The sequence below is a fragment of the Coccomyxa subellipsoidea genome, assembly GCF_000258705.1.
Source record: "Coccomyxa subellipsoidea C-169, whole genome shotgun sequence".
NCBI classification, from domain to species: domain Eukaryota; kingdom Viridiplantae; phylum Chlorophyta; class Trebouxiophyceae; family Coccomyxaceae; genus Coccomyxa; species Coccomyxa subellipsoidea.
The window spans coordinates 1,181,435-1,199,257 of NW_005178039.1; the positions used below are offsets into that span (position 1 = coordinate 1,181,435).

General features: G+C 54.4%; 4 protein-coding genes across 4 annotated transcripts; 2 read left to right on the forward strand and 2 right to left on the reverse strand.

Annotated features, from left to right (window-relative positions):
- Nucleotides 1-2,015: 2,015 nt before the first annotated feature.
- Nucleotides 2,016-10,605, reverse strand: COCSUDRAFT_46623 (TPR-like protein; the record flags this gene model as incomplete). Its single annotated transcript, XM_005649668.1, has 15 exons — nucleotides 10,555-10,605; nucleotides 10,032-10,269; nucleotides 9,401-9,847; nucleotides 8,951-9,141; nucleotides 8,696-8,759; nucleotides 8,111-8,287; nucleotides 7,599-7,791; nucleotides 6,538-6,773; nucleotides 6,069-6,195; nucleotides 5,603-5,754; nucleotides 4,172-4,419; nucleotides 3,846-3,960; nucleotides 3,308-3,427; nucleotides 2,635-2,799; nucleotides 2,016-2,273 (listed from the first exon to the last, which is right to left on the reverse strand). Exons 2-15 carry the CDS (start codon nucleotides 10,254-10,256, stop codon nucleotides 2,016-2,018), a joined length of 2,718 nt encoding a protein of 905 aa, XP_005649725.1. The 5' UTR covers nucleotides 10,257-10,269; nucleotides 10,555-10,605.
- Nucleotides 10,606-10,974: 369 nt separating this feature from the next.
- Nucleotides 10,975-13,006, reverse strand: COCSUDRAFT_65140 (hypothetical protein). The gene is made up of 5 exons (XM_005649669.1): nucleotides 12,710-13,006; nucleotides 12,378-12,572; nucleotides 12,063-12,266; nucleotides 11,780-11,923; nucleotides 10,975-11,613 (listed from the first exon to the last, which is right to left on the reverse strand). Exons 1-5 carry the CDS (start codon nucleotides 12,881-12,883, stop codon nucleotides 11,416-11,418), a joined length of 915 nt encoding a protein of 304 aa, XP_005649726.1. The 5' UTR covers nucleotides 12,884-13,006; the 3' UTR covers nucleotides 10,975-11,415.
- A 488-nt stretch (nucleotides 13,007-13,494) lies between these two features.
- COCSUDRAFT_61425 (hypothetical protein) lies at nucleotides 13,495-16,074 on the forward strand (the record flags this gene model as incomplete). Its single annotated transcript, XM_005649670.1, has 6 exons — nucleotides 13,495-13,702; nucleotides 13,993-14,205; nucleotides 14,534-14,757; nucleotides 15,215-15,366; nucleotides 15,570-15,702; nucleotides 15,883-16,074. 6 exons carry the CDS (start codon nucleotides 13,495-13,497, stop codon nucleotides 16,072-16,074), a joined length of 1,122 nt encoding a protein of 373 aa, XP_005649727.1.
- A 677-nt stretch (nucleotides 16,075-16,751) lies between these two features.
- COCSUDRAFT_61426 (hypothetical protein) lies at nucleotides 16,752-17,683 on the forward strand (the record flags this gene model as incomplete). The annotated part of the gene is made up of 4 exons (XM_005649671.1): nucleotides 16,752-16,789; nucleotides 17,038-17,190; nucleotides 17,302-17,391; nucleotides 17,551-17,683. The coding sequence occupies 4 exons, from the start codon at nucleotides 16,752-16,754 to the stop codon at nucleotides 17,681-17,683; spliced, it is 414 nt and encodes a 137-aa protein (XP_005649728.1).
- Between the last annotated feature and the right edge of the window lie 140 nt (nucleotides 17,684-17,823).

A 17,823-nucleotide genomic window follows, 5' to 3' on the forward strand; every position in this document is an offset into this window, starting at 1 on the left:
TCAGCTCATGCACCGGGTTTTCCACCCATCGCAAATATGAGACAGAGGTCAATATACAGCAGGAATCAGCTTTACAGTCACTGTACGCGCATCACATTTCATGTCATATTCAATGTTGCGTTCTGTGATGAAGCGCGTTGCCTTCTCTGTCAGGGCACACTGCATGCATCATATTATTCGCTGTACCACATCTGTACGCTTCGCCTTCTAAGCCTCATGCATGCGCAGGCGGCGACTAATCAGCACTAGCGCTGCTAAAGAATGTCATCCTGCAATTCCTAATGTACAGCCAATGCATGCCTGGCAACACAAGCAGGCAGGTCTACCGGACGCAGGTCTAGTAGAGGTTCTCAAATCCAATGCACACTCACACTTCACACATGCCTAGGGCAGCACAAGCCTCATCCTACACTGCATTCATTCAACACTGACAAGTCACAGGCAACGTGCTCAATGCAAACATGATCCATCAACAATCAATGCAAGACAATCTTTGGACACCTGCAGGGTGACTTCCCAACTACTAATTCACAACACTCCCACAATCCCCAGGTATGTCCATGCCCACATACTAACCACGCTCAAGCATGTTCACAAGTGAAGGAGCATTCCAAAAAGCCAATGCAGCTGTCTCACGGTCCAAGCAGCGTTAGGCAGTTCAAGGACAACCACCCCACATGCGTGCACCCTCACAAGACATTCCTACCACTCACATTCCCTCAGAGCAACCCAGACCAAGGAGGGTCTTCTTCCCTGGCCTGAACACCCGCTCTGTCTATCGAATCATTGCTATGCATGTCACGACGTTTCCTGAGAGAGACAAAACAGGCAGCAAGAAGTCTCCCAATCTTGAACACTTTGGCCCTTCCTCGTTGTTGCGCACAGATACATTTGTCTGGCAGGCATGCTGTTGTTGCACCTAAGTTTGTAGTGTCGTGTTGCTAGATTCCATCATGCCTTGCAGCTGAAGCCCGCAGTGTCTGCAGCATTTGTAGTCCCTTGCAAGACACAGCTTGGCTGCCACCACCGCAAGAGTGGCAACAGCAGCCGCTCTTACGCAAGCCAAAAACCCAGTACCACAGGTGGCGCGTAGAGAAAGAAGAAAATATCGTATCCCTTGTGCAGCTTGTTTGGGGCCTCTGTTCAGCATTTGAGTTTCTAGTGCGCAGGCAGATTCCCATCGCCTCACCAGCTCCTGGGCAGCCCCTCCTCTATATCGAACCATGGACCGGTCTGACACCGCTGAAGCTTTTGCTCCTCTCTAGGATTGTATATTCCAGAGCAAAGCCCCCAACCAGGACATCCTGGGCCCCGCCTACAGTGCTGGCTTGGATCAGCCAAGCCAAACCGTCCAATTTTTGACAAAGTCCTAGGCAACAGGTAGCTACCACAAGAGCCTGTCTAAGCAAGGGCAAGGTGGGGTGGGTGCGAGGCCTGTCACCTTGAGGAGGGACAAGGTCGTGCGCTAGTGCGGACTGCAGCAGCGCAAAAAGTGCTGCAGGAAAATCCTCATGAGATGATCATCCCAGTGGTGTACCTCTGAGCGGAGGCTAAGAGACAAAACCGAGGGAGCGCCCTGCACCCGGCCGGCAGCCGTCCCAAAACGCCGGCGGTGCAGGGCGCAGATGATGAGAAGTTGCCGCTCGCTGCTGCACTCTGTGCGACTCGTTTGCTGTGCGCCACGTCTCTCTTACTTTATTACTGCCAATGCTCTAACGCTGCTGACTTCTGGGTCTCATCGGAGAATGCCGCAGGGCACCGTACATCTCATTGTGGGCTGGTCTCATGCGCTTCGAGCCACTTTCCTTGTAGATGTTGCACAGGATCTCCCCTGATCAGGCCGGCGCTGCCTTATTGAAACCAAACCGCGCTCACCGGTGTTGCTGTCAAAATTAGGCAGTGTCAAAGCTTCCGCTGAACTCACATCCTTGCGCCTGATGAGGCAGCACGCCATATAAGGCATAACCTCCCAAAAAGATGCGGTGCCAGATCGGGCGACGACTTCGAAACTGAGTTCAAACGCCGGGGGCGGTGGGGGTGCGCGGAGGGGATGGCCCGGCCGAGGCGGCAAGCCGGGCGGCCAGGCGTTGCGCAGCTTTGATGGCGACGGAGAGCTCGGGGGTGGACATGTCCTGGTAGCCGGACAGCTTGGCGAGCATGGAGGGCCAGAAGGGGATGATGCCGCGGCCGCGCCGCTCCGCGTAGACGACGGCTGCCGCGATGACCGATGGGCGGCAGTTCAGGAAGGCCATGTCAGTCAGCGACTCCGTCACCTGCGCGCATGTGCCGATGTCAGTGCCATTTCACACTCCTTGAAGGCCCGTCAAACCAACGCTTCATTTTACACTCCTTGAGGTCCGGGTTGAAATTCCTTGAGGGCGTGCTTTAAAATCCCTGGCAGCAGATCAGCAGCTTCTCCTCTTGGTAGCCGAGCATGAGACAGGGCTCCGTCAATAATATTCTAGCAACTCTAGGAGGTAATCCTGCACTGGGCGGTTTCACAGCGTGATACATGCTTCAGCCGAGATGCAAAAATGGCCCAAGTTGATATCTTGAAAGTATTAACTCAGAAGCCTGTTGGGAGCCACCAATGAAAAGGCAATTTGTCAGCAAAGCGTGTTCAGGGGCTCTCACCAGGGCGAAGGATGAGCCGGCGAGGGATTGGACGGTTTCCTGGGCGAGGAAGTTGCAGCCCATGCGTTCCAGGTAGAGCTTGAGGCAGCGCAGCGTTGAGATGGCCGCCGTGTCATTGCCCAGAACGCGCCGCACGTTCCACTCCATCTGCCCCACCAGCCCAGCCTGGGCACCAGACCAGCCGTCATCAGTACTCGTTCTTGCAAGGGCTTTCGTTGACGACCGGGGAGCTTTTGACTGCAACTTCTGTAACAATAGTTGCACTTGTTGCCGCTCCTCCTGTAGACATTGACGGTGTTTGTGAGCCAGGTGCAGAAGTGGCAGAAATTCCAGGGCAAAGGAGAGCTCTGTTCTACATATATGGCAAAAGTTGCCTGCGGGTGCTTGACAATGCCCGGCAAACCCCGATGCGTCCCTTACTCCAAGGCCATCATGCACAGTTGCAAATGACCCATGTGAACAACCATGGCTGAAGCTCCCCTTCCATTCAAATGCATTTGCATCCAGATAAGGATCTCCCCTGATCGGGCCGGCGCTGCCATATTGAAAAAAAACCGCGCTCACCCGTGTTGCTGTCGAAATTAGGCAATCTCAATGCTTTGACAGATGGGCTTCAGCTAAAAAAATTCGAAATTACACCATGTGCATGATAGCATGCAAGCAGCATCCTGACCTGCAGCCCGGTGACGTGTTCAATGTCGGCGTTGGATGGCAGCTGGGAGGAGCGCTCGCCCTGCTTGGCAGCTATCACCAGGCACGCCACCGCCAGCAGCTCCAGCAGATCATCCTTCACCTGTTTGGAAAATCGTGATCATTTGCCCGACCACTTTCATGCCGCAATGGCTGCTCCTCTGCTGAGACCTCTGCAGGTACGATTTGAGCGACATGCAGATCTGACAAGGGCACCTCCACTATGCTAATTGACAGGCAGCAAGACAGGCTCGCTGGTTCCCATGCCTGCATGAGAACTATCCAAGGGTCACAAGACCACGTTACATGTGTGTCAGCCGCATTCAAGGCACTCCAGACATGTAATACATAATGCCTCGAGTGATAAAATGCAGGTGACACGTGTGGGTATGATCCGATGTCCTTGCAAGTCCCAAGACGCTGATACATGCCCAAAAATAAATATGTATATTGGCCAGCAGGAGTCGTGCCTGCAGGCTGGTAGACATGGTGCGGTCCATGAGCAGCACAGCATCGTGCACGTAGTCATCCGCCAGTCCCAGCCGAGCCGCAAAGTGCAGCACGCGCGCCACCAACTCCACCCGCCGCTGCTGGTACATGAGTCCCATGTTCTGCAAAATAATTCCCCCACACATCCTCAGCCCGCATCAAATAAATCACAACTACATCACATCGGGTTGCATCATGCTCCCAGCAACACAGTTGAAGCGCTCATTGACCAATGTCTATATTAAAAACAAACCTCCCGGTCGGAGTAGCAGATGCACCGCCATAGAGGCCTGTCCCAAGGTTCCATTGGGAAAGGAATCAAACCTGGCTATCAGTCTTTGTAGCTGCACTTCCTCACAGTGCTGTCTCAGATTCCCTTGGTTTCATCAGACTATGCTTGGTGGAAAACTCTGTGAGGGTGTTCATTGTGAGGGGCGTTTTGAGTGGCCGTGCCTGCAGGGCGAGGCAGTGGGTGCGCTCGAAGTGCAGGATGGCGGTGAATGCGTCGTGGCAGCGCATCTCCACCGCCATCTCCTTGCTGCTGTCGTAGTCGTCCAAAACCGCCGCTGCCGCCGCCGCATCCGCAGTCCCGTCCGCGCGCACGCCCTATGACAGACACACACGTCTCCTACTCAGCATCCCGATCTGGACAAGGATGTAAAAGCGCATGCTTCCTCCTGGGCCTGCGTTCTGATACTTGCTGAGCCAAAAGGCTGCCCAGCATGAAGTGTCAGGAGGGAGAGAGAATCTGGCTGTTCGGTAGCACCTCAACCCGTGGGTCCTAGTAAATTATTATGACAAGAAGGCATTGGAAGATGCAGGTTGAGGTGTGCGAGAGGAGAGGAACCATGTGGGGACTGTCAAGTCTCCATCTGCAGGCGGCAAAGCGGTCTACTGGACCTGTCTACTGAATCTAGTGCGAACTGTGGCACACCAGTACAAGCAGAGTTTATCAACATGCCAAACCTATGAGATGAACCAACACACGTATGATTATTGAGATAAAGGCAGGGTGGTGCTTGCCTGGCTGGCAAGGTCTGGCGTGAGGTCGGCGCAGGGGAAGTAGCAGAAGAGCTTGGCGTCAAATTCGGGCGACAGCATCCACTCCTCCACCGCAGCGCTGCTCGCCTCCAGCATCCCGCTGAACAGCATGTTCTCCGGCGCAGCCCTGGATGCACGCACAAGCACCGCCGTCATATGCTGCATCAAGTACTCTTGCAGGTAAGCATCAACATAAGCCAATATCCTTGGTGTTGATCAAAGGTCGCTCGAGCTCAACGTGCACCAGGCTAACCACCAGGCACTGCTGCGCTGACTGCAACTGCACATGACCGCGTCGAGTGCTTCAAAAGTGGCAGCCTTTGCGCAGTCGTGAGCCAGCCGCGCTGATCGCAGCAGCAGCGTGGGCAACATAGATAAGAAATTAGGGGTCTCGACACACAAGCATCGCCAGGAAATCATCATGGTCATGCCCAGCAGGCTGCATGGGAAAGGGAGGGCTCCATCCATTTAGCTCCTGGACATGGGGCCATGGAGGCAGATGACTTTGCCCAAATAAAAAATAGGCAATTGGATCTATAGGCATCTAGAGTCACCCTCGGGACGGGAAGGATGGTGTGAAAACATGCTTACGTGGTGGAAATGCACGCGCGTGACGGGGGCGCGCCAGCAGTACAGCATCTGGGGGTTGGTCTATAACAAAGACAAAAAGGTCTTCAACAAAGGCAGAAAGGTATTTAAAAGGGGCGTGCCTGAAGGGGGCGTGCCAGCCGGCGAGCATGGCGGCTACGGCCTCCTTGACGACGAGGTTGCCCTGCTCCTTGGCGCCCTTGCCCTTGTCGGTGACGATGGCCAGCTGCAGCGGCAGGCAGCCACGCCCCGCGCCCAGCAGCCGCCGCTTGATGCCCAGCAGCCAGCAGTACAGGCTCAGCATCGCCACGCCTGCCGTCATCGCATGCAGATTCACCTGCAACGCGCGGATACACCAGCAGTCAATGTCGGTGGGGCATCTCGACTATAGGAGTGAGGGCAGAAGGGGCATGATTAGCTCCAGGGTCCTGCATTGCTTTGCTGACAAGCCCACTGACAGGTCTACTGCTTACCACATGCAACGCAACAAGATTGTAGCACGGCAGAATGAACGTCTCGTGCCTCTTACATGCGCATATGTGTCCGAGAACCAAAGACTTCACATGTGCAGCATGGGAGCCATGCAACACAGAAGCAGTCTTTAGCTGTTACGCATAGGAGCGCACGAGACAGCAGTAAAGCAAGCGGGAACCGTGATCGGGTGCGCGCCTCTGCTCGCTGTGCTCCGGAGGTGTCCCAGCGCTGCTGCTTGAAGTGGCCGTCCTCCACCGCCTGCTGGAACAGAGCCAGCGCCTGCACAGACGACTCACCGCTGTCAAATGCGGCGATCCAACCACGAACCAGCAGGCACATGCATGTGTACGTTCAATCCTCCCTCACACAGAAGGCACCTGTGGTTGTGACGAAAGTAATTTGCATATGGCAGAGCAACAGCCATATAGGCTACAGCTACCTATCTTGCACTGCTCAAAATCCAACCATGGATCTCAAGATCATTCGTGGTAAGAGAATGCAACAGCCCGGTCCCACTCAGTAGATCCACTCATGCCTACCCTTGCTACCCATGCCAACCCGCATCAATGCATCATGCTGACAGAAAAAGGAAAGCTCATTGATTAAAGTTAAGCACTGCACCTTGCGCTGCGCCCAGATGACGCCGGTCTCCCAGAGGGTGTCAATGATGGCGTTGAACACGATGGCGTCCGGCTTGCAGCGCTGCAGCCGCATCTGCTCGTACGCGCCGAGAGCGCGCCGCCACTGGCCGCCCTTCTCATACGAGGATATGAGCGCCGTGAATGTCACCACGTCCGGCGTGCAACCCCCCTTCTGCATCTGCTCAAACACCTCGCTCGCCTTCTCCCACTGCGCGCCTGCTCATGGCAGGAGCATGCGTATCTTCAGACTGTGTGTTTGCATGACCGTGAAACAGAAGATGGGCAGTACACTTGCACCAGCGCACATCCGAACAGATCACACATGCCCATCTGATTGCCTCGTTCTGCATTGGATGCCTGGTAAAGATGTTTGAACCTTTTGGTGTAATTAAAGTGACACATTCTTCACTCCTGCCATCACAAACAGCCATCTGATGCTGCGCAGGTTTCCACCTGCTGTCTTGCAAGCTTGACAAATGTGCCCATCAGCACCAGCATCTCCTCCCAATCAATCAAATGCGAGACAGCATGCGCTTCACAGCATTCTGAGTCGGGACCTCTGACAGATCAGATTCAAGTTGCTCAAGACACAGAACTGTGGAACATTGGGAGTACTAGATTGCCTGAAGTGTCTCACAGCGTGACTCTGACACATCAAATTGCTGAGACACAGAGTATTGGAATGTTGGGAGTACAAAATTGCCTAAAGTGTCACACAGCATGATTCTGAAACATCATATTGCTCAAGACACAGAGTATTGGAGTAATGGGAGTACTACTTTGCCTGAAGTGTCTCACAGCATGATTGCAGATTCGCCCATTGGTGGCAGTATGGATGCTGTATTTGCCTGCCTGGGTGATGACAGCGTCAGGGTCTCTTGCAGGTGCTTCTGCAGACGGGTTTCTGGCTTAAGGCCCCCTTCATTGCCTGCCCAGTGCTGTGGATGGCGCATCCATGGGAAATCCTCGCAGGGTGAGACCCAAAATCAAGCACACATGAAGGCTGCTCTAAAAGGGGCCCGTGCAAACTGCAGTGCTCACCCTGGGCGCAGGCGGTGATGAGGGAGTTGTAAGTGACTGTGTTGGGTATGCAGCCCTCGCCGGCCATCTCGTTGAACAGCTCGAGCGCCAGCTCCCACTGGCCCGCCTTCTCGCATGCGCTGATGAGGCTGCTGTAGGTGATCACGCTGCGCTCGCACCCCTTGTGCACCATCTCCTGGAACACCTCCATCACCTGCAATCCCCCCAGGAGGTGATGTCAGCATAGCTGCACCGCATGCAATGAAGTAACACACCCCCAGCACTGTGGCAACATCAAATTTTTACCCCATTGCATCCTGTGAAGCATCAATAGGTGGCAGGGTCTCACGAAGCAGCTCAGACAGTACTTTCTCATGCGCTGCCTACATCCTGCCCAAGCCAGGCATTGGCAGAGACATAGGCATGGGCAGAAGTTCAAGCAGTGCATAAGAAGAATACCAACTCCTGATATACAATTGTCCAATCTTCAGGGTGTTGATAGTGAAATTGATGGAGGCAACTGGGTGGCGCACCTTGTCGAGCTGGCCGGCCTTGCCGTAGGCGGAGATGAGGGCGTTGTAGGTGGTCGCGTTGGGCGAGTACCCCTCGTCCAGCATGCGCTTGTAGACTGCCATGGCCTCGCGCGGCTGCCCGCACATGTTGCACGCTATGATCAGCGTGTTGTACGTGCGCAGCACCGGCTCCACGCCCTGCGCAGGTTTATTGCCGGCTTTAATTCGAATTTGAGTTCTTGAAGCTTCAGATGTGATCAAGGGCAGTTTTGGGCATGCTGAGGTGCCCGGTTCACGGCTTGCTGGTGGAGCACAGCAACCTAGCCAGCCGGCATGGGGACAGTTTCAGCATATGCAAATCTCAGGGATGGAATGTGAGGGAACTTTTGATGAGGGCAGATGTGGACATGCTGATGTGCCCACGTCATGGCTTGCTGACTTTAAACTAGCAACCTAGCAAGCCGACATGTGGAAATCTCAGCATGTGCCGATCTGAGCAATGCAACATGAAGAACAGCGCAATTTTGCAAGTGCCCAAAAATCAGCTGCGCATGGATTCGAATGTGCCGCTGTATGGGGCGTCATGGATTGCTGTCGTTTGCACACCTCGGTCTTCATGAGGGTGAGGACCTTGATGCCCTGCTCCCAGAGGCCCATCTTGCCATACACGCTGCACCACAACCCAGCCAACAGTTTAGTCTACAGCCGCTTCACCTAGCCCCATCAAACACACATGAATACACCACCACGTCTGCTGTGCCCCCAGCCGATCTGTGGACTTTGCTGCATGGACTCCATCTGGTTATCCAAACTTGGGCATGCAGCCGTATTGATCACACAAGAAGCAGAGTGCAGGCTCACTCGATGAGGGTGTTGTAGGTGACGACGTTGGGGCAGGCTCCGTCCTGGCGCATGTGGTTGTAGGTGTCCAGCGCGAGCGGGCAGTTGCCGCACTTTATGCACACGTTCATGAGCGCCGTGTAGGTGTGCACGTTGCGCTCTATGTTGCGCACCCGCATCTCCTTCGCCAGGTCCATCGCGCGGTCCACGTCCTGCAGATAGTAAAACTTTCATGGCAATGCACCTGCATGAACCCCGCTGAGGCAGAGATACCCCTCAGAACCGAGCGCCTGGCTGTGCGCGGCGGGCTGTGCACACAGCAGAGTGATGTGTGAAAAACAGGCAGCACAGTGCGGCTTGCTGGAAGCTGAAGACTGAATAGAGCAGCCAGAAGATGATTAGACATGGTGCATGCAAACCAGAGCCGAGCGCTGGCCGCCGGGCAAAGGGATACGGCAGCGGCGGGCGCACCTGCTGGTAGATGCACATGGAGATCATGGCTGTGTAGGTGTAGACGTCGCAGAGGGAAGCTAGGGGGTGGTTGGCATCCAGGTTGCGCAGCCATTCGAATATCTCCACCGCGCGGAAGCCAAGGCCGGCCTTGCTCAGGTCCTTGAGCAGGAGGGCTGTGGCCCTGGAGTCGAAATGGAACAGCGCCTGGTAGGCTGCATCGGGCACTGGCTTGCTCTGAGGCAGGCTGTGGCACATGCTGACGATGTCCTCCACGCTGAGGCCCTCCTCGCCTCCCTGCCCATACTGATCTGGAGCGCCACCATGCCAGTTCCTCCGGAAGCCCCTCCTGCCTCCCCTCTCGTACCCGCCGCGACCTCTTCTTCCTCTACCTCCAGGAGGAAGCCCGCCCTTGCCCCGGCTGCGTCCGAACCAGGGCACCCGGAACCCTTGCGAGTCTGGGATCGTCTGCATCAGCATCGCTCCGAAAGCTCAGCTGCATATTGACTGACGGCACGGTTTGGACGTCGAATGATGTGACTGTTGGGAATAAATTTGATAAATTCACAGCAAACGCCAGACGTTAAAGTTGCTAGTACGACGCCCTAATTTTGCGGCCAAAACAGGGCGCTCCTTGACGCAGCAGCCGTACCTGACCGCCCCAACCAACTTGCTGCGCACTGGGGCTCTGCCCGCTGGGGATCATTGAGTGTGGCGTTGTAGGTGGCGTTGGGCCCCTGGTGGCGGCAGGGCCGCCCATCCAGCCGTTCCCCTGCCCCGCAAGCTTGTGTCCCTGGCCTGCTCCATTGCTCTCAACATACAAGGACGCCAGCCCGCTGGCGACTTGGTCCGCTGACTGCGCCCATGAAGGATCCATACGATGTTTGATCCTGCGAATACACACCCTTCAGGGCTGCCAGATATCGTCCGTAATGTTTCTATCGAGTACTAGTGCCGCACAACAAGCCTCCCGCCTCGGCCGTGGTATCCGCTTCGATGCTGGCTCGATTGGCAAACTAATTATGCATGCATATTAGATAAGTAGGCACGATGCAACATCCGCATCGACTACGCGCTGAAGGGCGGTTTACAGCGCTCGATGTTTAGGTCACCCAAGCTGCCAGAAGTGCAAAGGGGTATCTTCAACAACTGAGGAGGAATAGCAGGTATCATACCTTCCAATATACTTCTAATTGTGTATTGTGCTCCTTATACCCATCGTTGCGTCCAAATCCATGCCTAAAACTGCATCAATGCTGTAAAGTTGGACTGAGGCCAGGACTATTGATGTCTCCACCCTTGATGAGTCATCTCGCTATCAGTCCACCGTGGCATCAAGCTAAATTTAGACAGGCGATTGGAAGAAAAAATGGAAGTTTGTGGTCGAGGTGTGCTCCATTTTGGGAGTTAGTCTAGATTCCAGATCGTACTCCGGTGCACCGGTGATTGCCACTGCAGCTGGTGCGCAGTAACCCATAGCTGTAACCCACCAGGGTCATGCACCGTCGGCACATCAGCCAGTCAACATACCTTCGCTCAGCAGTGGCTGACAGCCTGAGTCACTGATCATCATCATGGCAGGCCCAAATCCCATTGCAGCAAATCTCAACACTGACTTTATGGCTCAAGTCCAGGGGATGTTAAACCTGGCAAGCAGACCTAGTCGAGCTCCATAAAGTTTATGGCATAAACAGAATGTCAGCCTGATGCTGAGCATTCATCCTGGTACGGTCTGTGGTATCATGGTGGCAACATCACCCTTATCTAGCCCTTGCTCCTAATAACCACTTAGTATACTTACGTATGGCATCCGCAGCAGCTTCTTTCCTTATGTGTATTCAGCCTTCTGGGCCCAGAAGGACACTCAGATTGTAACATGTCCAGCAGCACGCACAGATGCTACTCCAGAAGACGCCCCAACCAGCAATGGAGCACTACGCCTCACTTCAAGAACAGTCTCAACCCACAGTTCTCATGTGCTCCATTGGCTGCCCAATGTCACAAGCTGCACCATATTTACTTGTACTAACAAGCCCCTAGGCGGGTGGCTCTGCAGTGCTTATCATCTGGAAGATGTTGCCCAGCAGACTGCTCATGCCCTGGCCCCCCATCGAGGGGAAGTACGTCTGCTTGACAGTCTCCAGCATCTCGCCCAGATCAGGGTCGCGCGCCAGGCTGTGGCTATACTCCTTTTGCAGCAGTTCCAGCAGCGACAGCGAGCGCCCATCCAGAGCCTGACCCATCAAGCAAACAACCCAACTAAGCCACAGTTGCCATTGCTCAAGAACGCAAGGAACTTTGTGATGACTGGCCCTCAATATGAGCATGTGTTTTACTGAGTCCAGCAATTGCTCAGAATGGTCACGATGGACAACAGGCAATAGTGTGATGTCCAGTTACCTGCAGCAGGAACTCCAGGAAGTGGGTGAGTGGGGTGGATATAGAGGCTGCAGCTGATGCAGTTCTGTTGCTGAAGCCCCCCATCAGCTCTCTGGCAAATGCCAGCTGCATATCCAGCTGGCTCGCCCTGCCCACTGCCAAAACCTGCGGCACAAACCATGCGCTCAGCAGGAACCAGGCAACCAATATATGGCGTGTCTCCAGTGTGCCGGGCCCACAAGAAATGCAAAGCACACAAGCATGTTGATACACCCACTCAAGCATTGCAGCAGGGCAATGGTACCTGCAGGACAGCGCGGGTTAGGATGAGGTCGTGCTCGCTGTGGGACCCTTTGCTCGAGACATCTGCAAGGTAGGCTGCGAAGGCTGCGGGGTCATCACCGCGGCTGAAGTGCTCGCTGGCTGCCAGCAGCCCCTCTGCGCCCTGACACTTGCAGATCAGCGCTGCCAGCGTGCTGTGCAGCTTTTTGGCAGCCTCCTCATCTCCCTGCCAATGGCAAGAACATTGCAGTTTCCTAGAGGCCCTCTGGAGTTGGATAGCTGCAATTATGGAAGGTATGTCCACGGCATATGACTCGTATCATATGTAGGAGCGCACCATCTTCTTCACCCATCGTATGGCAGCGCTTGTGATCTTGGTTGCTTCCTTTATCTCTGGGCTGTCCCTGCTCTCTGTGTATGGCTTCCTGATGCACTCGAGAAGGTCGGTGATGCGATGCAACTCTGACAGCTTAAAGCCATCTGCCTCAAGATCGTGTATCAGGAGAAGGGCCAGCTCGCTTCCACATGTCAGCTGCAGGTGTTCAGAAATGGTGCTGAGGACGGGTCAAGTTTGTCAGCTCAGGACATGTATCTGTGGAGCGACAGCATCAACCAGCATCATGATAAACAGTAGCAGGTTGAGGACGGTATGCAAAAATATTCCATTACCTGATCACCTTTCAGCTGAAGGCGAGCACCTTGTTGGAGCAGGTCATAGCTCTCTGTCAGCTTCTTCCGTGATCTGAGCCGATGGTACACAGTCTTGAGCATCTGCTGGGCCTCATAGGCGGCCTCTGTTGTTGTAGCATTTTCAATCCTTGATAGAATTTTATTCACACTCATGACATGCAACAGGATCTCACTGCGTTTGGCCACATGGGCATCGCACCCATCATATCGAGAGGTGCATTCCAATTGTTCCTTCTATACTCTCACAGGGACAGATGTGAAGGAGGAAATAATAAGGGCCTAATGAAATTGAAATGCAATTGGAAGCAGTGAAAGAAGAAACGCTCCTAGGCACCGGTGCCATGCTGGAGATCCACGCTGGCACAATCGGCTCAGGCTCGGATCAGGCATGCGTCCGACACAATACAGTTCATACATACACTCCCGCGACTTCATCACGGGTGTACAGGAGTGTACAGGAAATATCCGATTCAACACCTAGAGAAAGACACATTATAACAATAATCCTGGGCTTCGGAAAGAAATGATGCAGACCTGCAACACAACACAACCTTGCGGGTTGAGACAAGATGCCTGCATTGCTCGAACTTATATAGCACATATAAAGAGTAATCACGGTAGGAAAGGATGTGTCTCAGTGCGCTCTCATCGGCGACAAGGAGGAGCAGCAGAGGTAAGCAGAGATTCCACTCCATAAGCACGAGAGTCTTGTGATCACTTTTGGTTTGCATCACATTCATCTTTGCGATAGCTCGTGCTCCATAATGGTCTTCTTTTTCAGGCTGACAAACAGCTCAGACCTTCTTACAATTGCTGACCTTGAAGACCTGCTGCTGCAGTCACAAGGCGAAAGCCCCAACAGCAGCTTGCAGAAGAGATTACTGGCAGGCGTTCTAAGCGCCACTGCAGCAGTAAGCCTGGCTTGTGCGGCGCCAGCGCTAGCAGAGACCCTGCCCTTCCTCTCAGCGACCGGTGAGGCTCCTGAACACTGCGGAGGACACCTAAACAAGTGCATTTGGGAGCGCAGCACTATTGACAACTGGCCGTGGCCAGCCATGCTCTTTCTTGGTTGCTGCATTAATCGCCACGCCCCAATCTTGTGGCCCACAACTTGTGGGTGTGCTGGGGCAAATGGCAGTTTTTTCACATCACAAATTACCCTGGCTCATCCTCCTTTCTGTGCTGTCACCCTGGTTGACGCACTTATTGCATTGTTCATGGCTCAGAATGGTCTGAGCTCTCCATGATGTGGTGCTGCCCAGGCGCGAAGGGCCCGCTGGTGGAGGAGGAGGCGAAGCTGTTCCGGCTACGGCAGGAGGTGGAGGGGGAGGCGCGCGAGGAGTTCAACCGCGCGCGAGCCCAGCTTGAGGACGAGGCGCGCACGTCCTCCTCGGGCAAGCTCTGCGCCACGCCCTTTGGCGTCGACGTCGTGGGCATCACCGAGGTCATCGCCCTCACCGGCGCCCTCGTCGGAGGTGCGCACCCCCCATGCAGCTGCCGCTCCCGTCCCTTTCGGAGCTGTAGTAACCCAAGAAGGTCTGATATACATGGTAGTACTCCATAGTACGAGGGATGCTGAGCCATGGATGTCAGGCCATGAACACCGCCCTTGTGTGCAGTATAGTCTTACAGGGCACTTTCCCAGAGGGCAAAGACTATAAGGAGGGCAGAAATCCTGCAGCCATGCTTGCTTGAAGGCATTCCCTGGGAGCGTCTTGCGAGCCTGTTGACATTGTGCCGTTGGCGCCACATTGCAGAGTGCAGAGTGATGCCACAGGATGGTTAGAGAAGTTTAATGTGCAGGCATATCTGCGCGGGCGCGCAAGGCAGAGCTGGAGCGGCTAAACGAGCAGCTGCGCAAGATCAACATGAGCCTGCGGCAGCAGGCGCGCGCCGGCACCGTCTACGCGCCCGGGCTCAACTACGCGCCCCTGCCGCTGCCGCCCTCCCCCTCCAAGCGCTCGCTAGACTCTGCACCCCTCGCAGAGCTCACAGACACCGCCATCCAGCTCATCAACGGCGTCCAGGTGCCCACTCTGCCCATCTTCGTACCTTTTCTTGCCTAATTGCCTGTCTTGGCAGGAGAGGCATGAAAAAATATATATTGGTGATTGCCACTCTGGAAGGGATCGCAGAGAGGAAAAGCTCCTGCGTCACACAGTTGTCGAACCCCTTTTCCGAAGTCATAGAAGAAAGGCCTGCATGACACACGTACGCACTGGTCCTTGCTGCAAGGTCTATCTGGCTTGTGACCTGCATCAAAACGCCGACTCGTTATTGCCTGCCAGCTCCCAGCAGTGTCTTGGGGAACCTTTCTTTGTAGGATAAACCATTCCTTCTGTGGATTATGCTCCCTCCTGGCCGGGAAGGAGCTTGCTGCGGTAACCCATGCCGCAGCAAAGTGGGCGGTGTCCCAATTGCGCTGACGCTGCCTGCTTCTTGGGTAAATGATCGGGTGCTGAGGTGAGGGGTTGGGGTGCGCAGCCGTCAGTGGCGGTGCAGGAGAGGGCGGCGGAGCCGACGGCGACAGCCATGGCCAATTCGCTGGCATCCTCCAGCGTGCTGGCGTCCACAGACGAGGACGAGCTCAGTCTCGAGGCGCGGCAGTGCATCCAAGCCCTGCGCGAGGGCAAGAGGTGCGCTCCCTTTCTCAGCACTGCATGCATCTGGTGCCCTCCGAGGCAGCCGATGCTGCTCCCATTCTTGGAATGCATCAGAATGCAGATGGGCACACCTTGCGGTGAGGCTTTCTATGCGCCTGTTTGACCACACCAATTGACCTGGCACTGTTGGTGTGAGGTTGGCAAGCAAGCAGGTGAGTAGCTGCTGTGGTGGTCAGGTTGCTGAAGGAGCGGCAGGGAGCGTCGGCAATGGTCAGGTTTGAGCGCGCCCTGATGCTGGCCAAGGTGGTTACTGACAAGTGCCAGGAACGCCGCGCCACACGTGGCCTCGCCGCTGCCGCTCGCCTGCAGGTGCGAGGCTGTGCATGCATGCAATGACTGACTTGACCTGCTGTGCCTATTCCCGGCAGAAGCCTGATCCATGCTCTCAGGAGGTGCACTGGGAATGATCGAGTACTGTGTTTTGGAGATGAAGAAATGGAGACAGGAAGATAGATCCAGTGATTGATTGCACTCTTGCGTTGTGCGCAGGGCCAGCACCGTGCGGCCATCCAGCACTTGCTGCGCGTGTTGGAGATCAGCAAGGAGATGGGGGACAATGTGGGCGACGCAGACGCGTACGGGACCATCGCAGACATCTACACAGAGATGGGCAACTTTGACACTGCAGCGCAGTTCTATGACAAGTACATCGAACGCATGGAGTATGATGGGCCCGTCTGAGTTGTAGTAGGACCCCATTTGGCAACAAAGAGGAACATGACATGTGCGATTTTAAGTCCGGTGCAGTTTGTGTTGCATAGATGCATGACCAACGTGACATCAGGATACATGCCTGTTGGTGTACTGGAATTATTTCATGTGTGGCCCTTGGCTTGTAGAACCGGACAGTCTCTCTCAGAATTCAGGTGGATGTACACGTGGTACTGCCTACAATGTACCACAATAGGGATACCACACTGTTCTCGGTTTATTCTTGTAATCGTTGACTTTGAAGGCCATAGTATGGGTAATGCATTCTGTGCAGCACAGCAGGACTGAGGGTGGTGCTTACAGTAATGAAATTTTCTAATCTTGATGAATGTTTGCTCAACTGAAGCCTTGATATTGCAAGTTGCAAGGTGGGCTCCATTTCCTGGGACCTTGATGCAGAATTCCAGTTTTTTGGGCCAGAATCACCACAATGCAACTGCCCAGAACGGGCAGTAGTGGGCCCCACTGCCAATTCATCCACAATCCAAATAATATGCAAGCAAGCAATCTTGTTTGTTCATATTGATGCACAAAAATTGAGCAAAACTTATTCACAACGTCACGTGCACTTCCTCTGGCTGGGACTGCGGGACATCTTCTGCAGGTTTCGATCTAGATCACTTGGCTGACTCACGGGACCTCCAACAATGAGTGGCAAGCAGCAGAGGAAGAAGACAACGCAGAGGTTCGTTGCTTTGGCATGATGGTGTGCGGGTTGACAGGAATTGCAGGAGAGCAAGCACTTGTGAACGTGCATCCTCTGCTGTGCTTCAGCCATGTTGCGATGAAATCAGTTCACATGAATGCAGGGCATTGACTAGATATTTGGATATATCAATTAGCGGAGATCACACGCACGATGTGATGCAAGCAACACCAATTGGACAGTGCAGCAACTTCGTATGCGAAGAAAAGACTTGGGTGTGCTCGCAGAGCAAAGTCGTTGTCAGAACGGGAGCCCCGCACCGGCCTTCTGTCCCTGTTGGCAGTGGCGGGAGCGCTCGTGGGCTTTGCCTGGTGGAGAAAGCAGCAGCAGGCAAAATCACAGAAGCCCAAGAAAGCGCAGGAGAGTGAAAGCGCCTTCAGGTTCCCAAAGGCTAGCAGAGGGTGAGATCCCTTGTCCACCTCTTAAATTTAGGCACAGAAGTCCCAGCATCAGGTGGGAACCCGCAAACTCACATTGTATTGATGATGCAGGAGCAAGACACAGAACAACAAAAAGAGCAAGGGAAAGGAGCGAAGAGAAGAGATCAAGGCAAGACAGAACCCTGCAAAGGGAGAGGGAAGGTGACCACCTTGTGCTCCCAGTTGCTCCAATAGCATGATTGGGATGATCTTCATTGAACGCATGCCAATCGCCATGATATTGACCAGTCTTCTTGCACTTCCACGGTGATGGCTCAAACCTGCATGTATTGAGAGCCTGTGTGCTGTTGCGGCAAGCAGGGAAGCTAAGGATGACAAGGACAAGGATCCGCTGGTGCTGAACTACAGCTACTTTGTACCAGACCGAGCAGACAGGCTCGGCACGCCAGCTCAGAGGATGACTCTGCCCGCAAAGCAGGACGAGAAGAAGTGAGAGGCAGCAGAATGGTAAAGATGCATGCCAGCCTCTGTGAGGACAGGCCTGGAGATTTCCTAGGAGAGAAGAGAGAGCTAAATGTGCGTGAGAGAGACAGTAGAGACCGATGGCATTGGTGCAGGCATGCTAATTTTGAT